Here is a 9750-nt window from a genome sequence, read left to right as displayed (position 1 = left end):
TTTTACGTCACTCTAGAGCGACATTTGTCATGGGGGACCATGACCGGTTATGATATATGAGGCAGGTTTAAAAAATAATGTGAACAGCCATACAAAAAAAGTCCGTTGTAAGCTTTAAATCCAAATTGAGCGCTAAGGCTTGCAGTGTGAACGTAGCCATAATTACGGCAAGATAGTTTGAGAGTCATTTGTTTTGAAAAACTTTCTTCCTGGTTCTTTAGCCACTAACAGGGTCTTGAACAAACGAGATGTGACCACCAGCTCCAGTTCATATAGCTCCAAAAGCCGTTTTCAAGTAAGAATCCACTCAATATAAATGTCATTTGACCAAATTAAATTATATTACAGGTCATGCTATTTTGTCTGCTTAAACATGGCAACAGTTGTTGATGTTTACAGACCCTAATTTTCTTATGAACATGGGTTTCTCTTCCCTCCAGATCATCCCCACTCCACCAGATGTTATTTGTCGTTTAGAGAAAGGCAAGACAAGCGGTAGCACCTACAGTTCCCCAGCACCCTCTAGTGGTTCTGGAGGGTCTCACAGCCAGACCAAGGGCAAAGGGAGCAAAGAGAAGGGCTCTGTGGCTGTGGACAGGTCCTCTGCAGCTGATAATGAGAGCGCAGGAACATCTAAACCCCACAGTAGCAACCGTTACTCTGCCCCACCAAACTTCTACCAGGCCACCTCCACTTCCAGTCCTGATCTCACCCCTCGCCATATCCCCCGGGCCCAGACCATAGACACTCCGACCCATCGCCGCTACCACTCCTCTCACCTCTACTCTGACTCAGCAGATGAGGACAGCAGCAGTGTAACCCTTCCTCCTGCCCACCCTGCTCCCCCAGCGCATGCCCTGTCTGAGCACAGTGGAAGCGATCTCATGAAAAGGGCAGTGGCCTTCCTGCGGCGCTCTGGTCGGAGCAAAAGTGAGCAGAGCTCTGATTCACCGAGCCGACAGCCTGTGGCAATGAATGGTCACGCTCCCTCGCCTTCTGCAGGACATGCCCATCCATCCTACATCAGCAGTGACAATGACTCCGAGTTTGAGGATGCAGACATGAGGAAAGAACTACAGAAACTGAGAGAAAAGTAACGTACACACATATGCACTCGCCCACAGCTACGCGAATGTCTTGCACAGTCTGTCAGCAGTTTTCACAGTACTGAGGGCTTTTAATGTATTGAAGATGCCACACTCACATTATTGCAGTTTTCATGCATGACACCTTTGTCAAAGGAGGCCTGTCCTCTCCCAGTGTTATCGATTATATTTTAGATATCACATTACCAAGTTATTGAATATAAGTGTGTGTGTGTAAATGAAGGCTGCAAGTAACAGCACTTTTCTGTGCTAGTAGCAGAGAAATCCAAAAGTTATGGTTTGTAATTGCATGGAAAAACGTTTGTAACTTGCTAAAATAGCCAATTATCACCAGGCAGACAGGCCATGCTAAAATTATGGCATTCATTTAGGCAACAGTAAAAACATTACATTTTCTTCTTTCACAGAGCTCATCAAAGACTTTGGTGTATTTTATTTTTTGTGTATTTAGTTTTGCTGTTGTTACCTTCTGTCAGTATTTTCAGTAACATTAATGATCACGTAGAAGCCCATAAAATGTTCAGATGCCACTAAGTTGAGATTTGTCAGTTAAGTCTCTGAAAGACATGAAGTTTAGGAATGACTCAGTAATCTGACACATGCATCAGTAGGGGGTGTCCCTTGACGCAGGTATCATGACTGCAAGCCCTAATGAGAGTCTTTGGTGGGCTACTTCATGGAGAGTAAATTACTGAGCGAACACAGTGAAATTGACAAGTAGCCTGCCAGAAATATTTTAAGTGATTTGTCTTTGTTCTCTCCCTGTATCTTCTCATCAGACACATGAAGGAGATCTCTGAGCTGCAGGCATTCCAGAGGAATGAGATTGAGCATCTGTACAAGGAGCTGGGTAAAACACTGCCCCCCAATGTTGGTCTGCTTCACGCCGCACCCCCAAGTGGCCGCAGGCGCAGGGCAAGCAAACACAAGCTGAAGGCTGGAAAACTGCTCAATCCGATGGTGCAGCAGCTAAAAAACAATCTAAACACCTCCACAGAGAGAAAAGGTGTGTGGGTTGAGATGGTGTGGTGATAAGTGGTTTATGTGATGATTTGTGTGTAAGGGAGAGCATTTTCAGTCTGAAGCGCACAAGTGGAAAACATAGGAATGGAGTCAGGATCAGAAAACCGTAGGAGTGTGTGATTCAGAGTGATTCACTCTGACTCACACTTTTTTCTCTTTTTTTTTTTTTTTTTTTTGCACCAAGGTGAAAGTGCTGCCAGTTCATCCGGCTCCCCGGCTAAAAGTTCTGTTCTGTCAGATGGTTCTGCCCACTCCAGTGGCAGCTCCAGCTCCAGCAATCAGCCCAGCAACGCCCCAGAGCAGGTCCACACCCAGCAACCCTGTTCCTTGAAGGGCTCTTTCTCCTCAGACAATATCTACGCTGGGCTACACGGTGATGGAATGGCCAACCAAGCTGGCCCCGGCCAAGGTACACATTATAGGTTCATGTGCATGCTGATGTGTGTGTGGATGGGACATGCTATCTACAGAACAGCAACTAGAGCTAAGGTAAATGCTTAACAGTGTTAATGTTGTCCATTCATTCCATGGACAACATTTAGCAAATTTTTGAAGAGTCTCACCCTGAAGGATTACAGACACACATAGGAACACCTCATTTTAACTGAACAACTGTTAACTTCATATGTGCATTGTATCCTGGTATATACCATTTCAATAATGGTCTGAAAGCTGAGGTTAGCGCTATATTCAATAATTAAAGTGTTAAAGATTTTAAAACAATTTCACATTCTTAATTCATATTATAAGTACATTCAGGTCATATTTTGAGTGCTTTATGCTTAATGTAGCGCTGGGAGAAATAAATTGGAAAAACAAGAGGGAGTTAATATTCAGTTCATACCATTAGGCTTGGGCAGTATCTATTTTTTCATGCCTTCCTGACATTTCACCAAGGTTTATGGTATATGAAGGTATATTTCTGTGTAACAAAAGCATAGACGCTGAGCTGCTGGTGATAGAAGTCATTGTAGATTGTCAGAGAATTACTATTTCAACCTGCGCAGCTTTATGGGACTGGTTTAACAGGCCAGAATCATCTCACATGATGCTTCTTGGCCAACGATGTGCATTGGAGCTAGGCTCAGTGAGTGAGAGACACACGCTGCTTGTGTGACACGAGGGGGGATGAGAAACAGTTGGAGAAATAAGTGAGTCAGAGAGAAGTAATTTCACATGCCGTCCTCTGAAAAGATAACCTTAGACAGTGAAAATAGAGCTTTTCATTCAGAATGGACGGACTCTTAAATGTTCATTCTTCCCACAGGCAGACTGTGGTTATAAAAAGGGGCAATTTGAAGCGACTCAAATGTTACAAGACAAAGCACAGAACATCTTTTTAACAAACACACCCACTCAAATTCAAACGCAGCACATAGAAAATAAACAAACCAAGAGCCAAAAAGATCAATCCACAAGAAAGAGGAGCGTCAATGTTTTTGACAGTATTGAAAATCATACCTTTGGGATTTCTAAATACCCCGTCATACCATAATACCTTGATACTGTCCAAGCCTACATACCAAGAAGTGGACATGAACACAGTTCCTAAAAATAAAACATAAAACAAATGAAAAGATGGAAAATTGTTGCAGTATAGTAGCTATTATAACCAAATTATTAAAATGCAAACATATGAGTCTAATACTGCAACTTAAAACAATTGCACAAAAATAGGGATAGAAACATTTTAAGGCTAAAAGGTTTGCCTCTGTACTTGGCTACTGTAAAACCGAGAGCTGTGTCTCAGTTCTAACAATAAATATCCCCTGTTGACAACTCATAATAAAACATAATAAAACATAGCTCTTTTTGTAGTTTAACAATATTTTGGAGGTGGCAATGACAGGGAAGAAACTTACAGTGACCCACAGTATCCCTCCTTGTAAAATGTTTTTGTACCTCTTAAATTCGTTTGCAAGGCACTAGTTGACTTTGTATACTTGAAGTTGTAGCAGTTTGCCATGTTTTTTAGTTTGAAATGTTTTAATTTAGTTCACCCTAAAATAATGTGAATGTAACAGCTTTGTGCAGCTGATGAATGGGGATTTCTAGATGAACTGTTTTTTGTTAAATTCAAGCCTCAGTCAAATTCACTGTATAAACACTTTCAATTCATATTTTGTGTCGGTTCTTGTTATCTTTCTGGTTTTGTCATGGCAAAAGCAATCTTAGGGGTGGGTGTTTCAAATTACAATCCAAGCTATAAACACTGTTCACAGTTTTATGTGACCCCATGAAATAAACAATAACTAATTAATTAATAGACAAACAGTTAATGTCAGGGTCAAAATTCAAGCACACAGAACCACAATACTCTTACCTGGTTGTTTTTCCCCCCTAATAATGCTTTCTATCAGTTGTAATTACTGGCTGAAATGTCTCATTAATCACCAGATAATATAGTGGCATCCTGCGTATCTTGCACTCCTTCTTAGTATCCATTGCTGGTGCTTTTGATGGTGGGGGTTTCTCATCCCAGTCTGTGTGCACTTTTACAAAGTGTTTCTCTTGTTTCTTCTCTTCTTCCCTCTTATATTCATTTTTACAGGCTGGACGGTTTACCACCAAACGTCAGAGAGAGTCACCTATAAATCTAGTAGCAAACCACGCACTAGATTCCTCAGTGGACCTGTGTCTCTGTCCATCTGTTTGTATTTGTTCTTTTCTATTTCCCCTCACTCATTTCCATCTTCTCTTTATTTAACCTGCCTCTCTCTTCTATCAACTACTTTTATTTATTTATATGTAATTTAGTGGATCTCCTATTCCACCCTCCTCACAGGCCTCCTCACATACATTACCTATTTTATATTCCTACCACTCGTCCCCTCCCTCAGTGACCTCAAAGCTTGTGTTCTGTATGATTTTTTATTTTTTTTTCCCTGACCGCCAGAGGATATCCTTCACATGCACATGTTGGTATTCAAAACTAATATCAACTGAAGCAACTCTAGCTAACGTAGGCACGTGCTACGAGTATCAAAGGCTTCTGCGGCCAGGATGTGTTTCCTTTTCATCTTCAGGCAGTCAATGAAGTCATATTTCTGTGTTTTAGCTTGTGACTTTGCTGTAAGTCCCTTCCCCTGTTACTGCTGTTAGACACTGTAACTGATGCAGAAGTGTTTGTGGCACTGAAAGATAGATAGAGTTCCAATAACAAAATCTGTCTTCTTGAGGCTTGAAGGTCTGCCCCCCAGTGGTCGTATTAAGAAAGACACTGGCAGAGAGCTGTCTACGCATGTTTAACAGAGTTGCAAATTCAATACCAATTTAAACGGAGAGGCCTGCATTTTAAAAAGCATTTTGAAAATTGACGCTGACAGCTATATCTTCAATTTCAATCAACCTCTTTTGATCTAGTATCTTTTTTCATCACTCGACAGTTGCAGGATGACTTCAGACTTAATGCACCTTAAGCAAGCATTTAGATTTAGATGAGTTTCAGCAGCAGTGATTTTGTTGTTTTGTATGTTATGCCAAGATAAGAGGCTATCCTTTATCAAAGCAAAGGCTTTCTGAATCTATTGTTGAAAATATTGTTCATGAATACAGGTTCAGAGTAATTCCTGTACCTCTTGATATCAAGTTCAAATGCTGGTCTGCATTAGTGGGTAGATTAGATGACTGTGCTATAACAGCGTGTGCTTTGATGTACATTTGCGCACTGAATACAGTGTAAATATGGCCTTGTGTAATCCTGGAGCAGCGGCCATCTTACCAACACCCTCACAGTGTAGCTCATAAAGTTTTTGCTATTAGTCCTCCAGATGGGAAGCACCGTCTCTGGTGGTCAGTTTCTTTGCATGAAGATTGAAAAGGAAACATTTCCAGGGTGTGGATGCCTCTCATAGATCCATGTGTGCGGCCTCGAATTCCCAGGCTGCAAGTGACTTTACGCAGTCTTTCCTCTGGCAATCATCCATTCATTTGTGGGTATACTGCCCCCTCCTCCTCATACAAATGCTTTGTGCAGTGCTTCTGGCTTTAAAAAAAGCAGACCCCACAAGCACACTGGGGCTAGTTCTCTCCAAACATGGGCTTGAGGTCAGATTTAAAACAAGACAGTGTGCCTGTTTGTTCAAGTGTGTGTCTCACATGTGAGAGAGATTACCAAAGCCTTTATACCCTATTGATTTGTTGTGTGTTTCCATCCACTGTTAATTTTGATTGTATAACATCTCCCAAGTCAAGGTATTTTGCCCAAGTCAGAAATCCTCTGTATACTAACACAGAGAAACCCCACCACCTCCCCGCCCCCCAGCCCTTCCCTGATAGGCAGGGCCCTTTGCTGAGGTAGCGGAGAGCTCTCTCTGTCCCTCATGTTTGGACGGAGAAGACGTGCATGGTGCAGGCGCCAGGCAGGGCACTGATGGAGACTTGCTCCGCCATATGAAGGGCTGTATCATCAATATTACTACTTTTTTTTTTTTTTTTTCTCCTTCCACCTCTCCTGAGTTACCTGCATGTTTCTGACAACTGCTGACTCTGATGAGTTCCAGCTAGTATCTGTGTGCTCTTTCAGTTCGAAGTTTCATTTATTTTGGTTTCATGTTTTGTTTCACAGGCATTCTCACATCGACAAAGGGATCTCTTTTTAATCCAGGCTCCAGTCTTCCTTTCTTAGAAAACACTCATTATCTTGTTATGGTCTCTCCCTTCCCACTAATGCAGCATTAATTCATACCAAATCTTGACAATTAAATCAAAATTATTTGCAAAGGCGATTGAGGATAGTGACTTCATTTTACCAGATTTCTGTCCAACACAATGCTGTTGTAATTAAGAAAACCATTTCCATCACATTTTCAGGGCAGCGTAAGATATAATGGCTTTCATCCTGGCATGGTTAGAATGGATAGAAATGCAGGAACTGATTTACATGCAACATCACAAAACCACACAGGCTAGGTGTGCTCTCTTTTTCCTAAGCTTGTCAGGTACACTTTGTAATAGTCAGCTTTTTTTAAATGATTGCCCATTTAAAATAGAACACCTAGGCTCTTTCTTCCAGTCCTCCTCACTGATTTTCAAACCCCTTGTCCTCCTCTTCCTCTTTCTCTCTCCCCAATTGTTTTGATAGCTGAATGTGCTTTTGAAGCAGCTTGTCCACATACTTGTGGTGTGCAGTGTGTCCTGGCCTAACTGTTTCTGTCTTGTGCTGTTTTACCTTTTTATAGGGTCCACTCTGAAACGACTATGTCTAGGCAAAGAGCGCAGTAGTAGTAACTATCTCATTTACTTTCTTACTCTCTGTCTTTCTTACTCTGTCCTCACTATTTTAGTCCTCCTTATTTTTGTATGTGCACTTTATTTTCTCTTCTTTGTTTTGTCTCTTTGAAAAATGTGGCAGTTATTGTTGAAAATGTGGGTGCATTCATTTACGTTTGTTGTTTTGCATGGCAGTGTCGACGTCTGGATAGCTGGGTTTTGTCATTGCTTGCATATCAAACATTTCATTTTTCTCTAATTACTCATGAAAGTCATATATGTTGTAATCCTTTGGCTGCTCTGTTGGCAAAATAGGTGTCACAGTAAATAAGTTGGATACACATTTACTCTGGCCTCAACAAAACTGAATAGGACTATTATTAGCATATTAAAAGTCGGCTTTCATGAAGGTGATATTATAGGGTCATCGTGTCCTTAAACTACGCCATACAGCAGCCAATTGATTTGACCGTCCAATTTTTTTTGAACCGGACAGATTTTTAAGACCTTTTGTGTCTTTTCAGGGTCTTCTCTCAACACCACCACAGCTCAGACAGCCGCCAGTCAGACACAGCCTTCACTCACCACCGCCACGCCCTCACCATCTCCTCAGCCAATCACGCGGCTCGCTCAGGTCCAGACCAACAACAGCAACAACAAAAGAGGCACATTCACTGATGATCTTCACAAACTGGTAGACGACTGGACCAAGGAGACTGTTGCGGCAGCCAATCAACCACGCCCCTCCCTGAACCAGATCAAACAGCAGAGACGCAAGCAGGACCTAGAGGGCAGAGCGCCACCCATGGGAGCAGCTACGCGCGAGGTATTCGAAATGGAGATGATTTAGGATCAGATTTTGGGTTGTACTTTGATCTGTGACATTTGATGTAAGGAGGTCTATGCACCACTTTGTACAACCACTCCCTTCTGTTTCAGATGAAATGCCATATTGGTCCAAGCAAGTTCCAGCTGCCTCTTTCCTGCCCCCTGACTGCTGCTTTAGGCCCTGGTATGCCCACAACCCTAGCTCCCAACTCCTCAGCAATGCTCCCTCCTGGGTATCTTTTGCCAGCAAGCTCCTATGGCGGGATGGTTCCAGGTCCTCTTTACCCCCAGCAGTGGCCTGGCATGCCTAGTCCTGTAGGGTCCATGGGTCCCGTAGGCCTGCTTGGTGCTGCAAGAATGATGCCCTATGCCACAATGGCAAACCCAGGGATCAAAGCCTACCCTACTATGGTCATGCACGACCCAGAGAGTGGGCCCTGTCCGAAAACTACCAGGACTACCTAATCTGCTTACTTAAATGTGTTGGTGTGTATGGTTCACCAGAGCCACACATGTACATAATCGGATCTTGTAAATAACATGATGCGAGTGTTGATATTCTTTATACAACACCTATATCTGTAGTTAATTGTGTGTATGTGCATATGTGTGTATACTATACAGTACATGTTAAGTATGTATGTCTGAATACCTAATGCTTTTTGGCTTTGGTCTTGACTAAAACTCAGCCATACAAGACAGCGGTCACGAAAACGAATTTCACTTTATTCTTTATTACTGCAGTTTTTGATTTAGCCTTTCTCTGTGTTATGTACACGTTAAACACTACATTGGAATCCAAATACCAGTGGTTTGAGATACATAAACAGGACAGTATTTATGATAAAGATATTTGAAGAAATGTAGTGCCTTGAACATGGATTTATAGATTTCTTTTTCTTCTGTGAAACAAAGCATGTCTGCATCCAAGTTATTTTATTTGATGGTAGCTTGAGTGCAGTCTCTTTTTTTTATTTTTTATTTTTTATTTTTTAATGCATTACAGACACTTTTTTGTTTTTGGTTTACATATGAATGCCCTTGTAGTACTGCACTATTAACACAGTATATGCTCTTATTTAAATAATAAAATCATGTTTTAACCCTGGTTTACTTTCCACCCCTGTGACAGATAGAATGCCATAGTGGTGAGATGTACCGTTGCCTTGCAGAAACAAATGGTTAATATACGACTGATGAGAGGGGGAAAAAAGAAAACAAAAAAAAAATTACGCCAGCAGCCAAAATCCACTCTTTCAGGTCAAATGGTTCAGTCGGACACAGCCTCTTTTTGATAGGACAACTGACAGCACAAGAGTTGGCAGTGTTGTAGCCTTGTGCTCAAAAGAAAGGCAGTGTCCAGAGCCATATATACTGTACATAGTTCTTTCTACAGTATATGCCTCTGGTAGTGTTCTGATCAGAATGTAGCAATTAATATGTGAAGGCTTGAGGCTTTAAAAGTGCAATTTAACCCCTCCACAAAGCTTTGATCGTGGCCTTGCCACAAGCCTTATCTCTGATGTGTGCAACAGGAGCAAGCTGAAAAGTTGAACAAAGTTACAAAACAAATCACCAAGCA

At 41.8% G+C, this 9750-nt stretch overlaps 1 protein-coding gene across 3 annotated transcripts in view; it reads left to right on the top strand.

Moving 5' to 3' along the window:
- Nucleotides 1-9371, top strand: part of LOC118324682 (serine/threonine-protein kinase WNK2-like) — a 40549-nt gene extending 31178 nt beyond the window's left edge. For all 3 annotated transcript variants that reach the window (XM_035657129.1, XM_035657128.1, XM_035657130.1), the window contains 6 exons: nucleotides 222-295; nucleotides 441-1093; nucleotides 1886-2112; nucleotides 2314-2538; nucleotides 7865-8166; nucleotides 8280-9371. In XM_035657129.1, coding sequence (XP_035513022.1) covers nucleotides 222-295; nucleotides 441-1093; nucleotides 1886-2112; nucleotides 2314-2538; nucleotides 7865-8166; nucleotides 8280-8633 — 1835 coding nt within the window. In that variant the 3' untranslated portion in view covers nucleotides 8634-9371. The remainder of the gene's footprint in view (nucleotides 1-221; nucleotides 296-440; nucleotides 1094-1885; nucleotides 2113-2313; nucleotides 2539-7864; nucleotides 8167-8279) is intronic.
- The last annotated feature ends 379 nt before the right edge of the window (nucleotides 9372-9750 follow it).

The sequence above is a fragment of the Morone saxatilis genome, unplaced genomic scaffold (genome assembly GCF_004916995.1).
Source record: "Morone saxatilis isolate NCDOM2014 unplaced genomic scaffold, NCSU_SB_2.0 Contig15, whole genome shotgun sequence".
NCBI lineage: Eukaryota > Metazoa > Chordata > Actinopteri > Moronidae > Morone > Morone saxatilis.
This window is presented reverse-complemented; position numbering and strand designations above follow the sequence as displayed.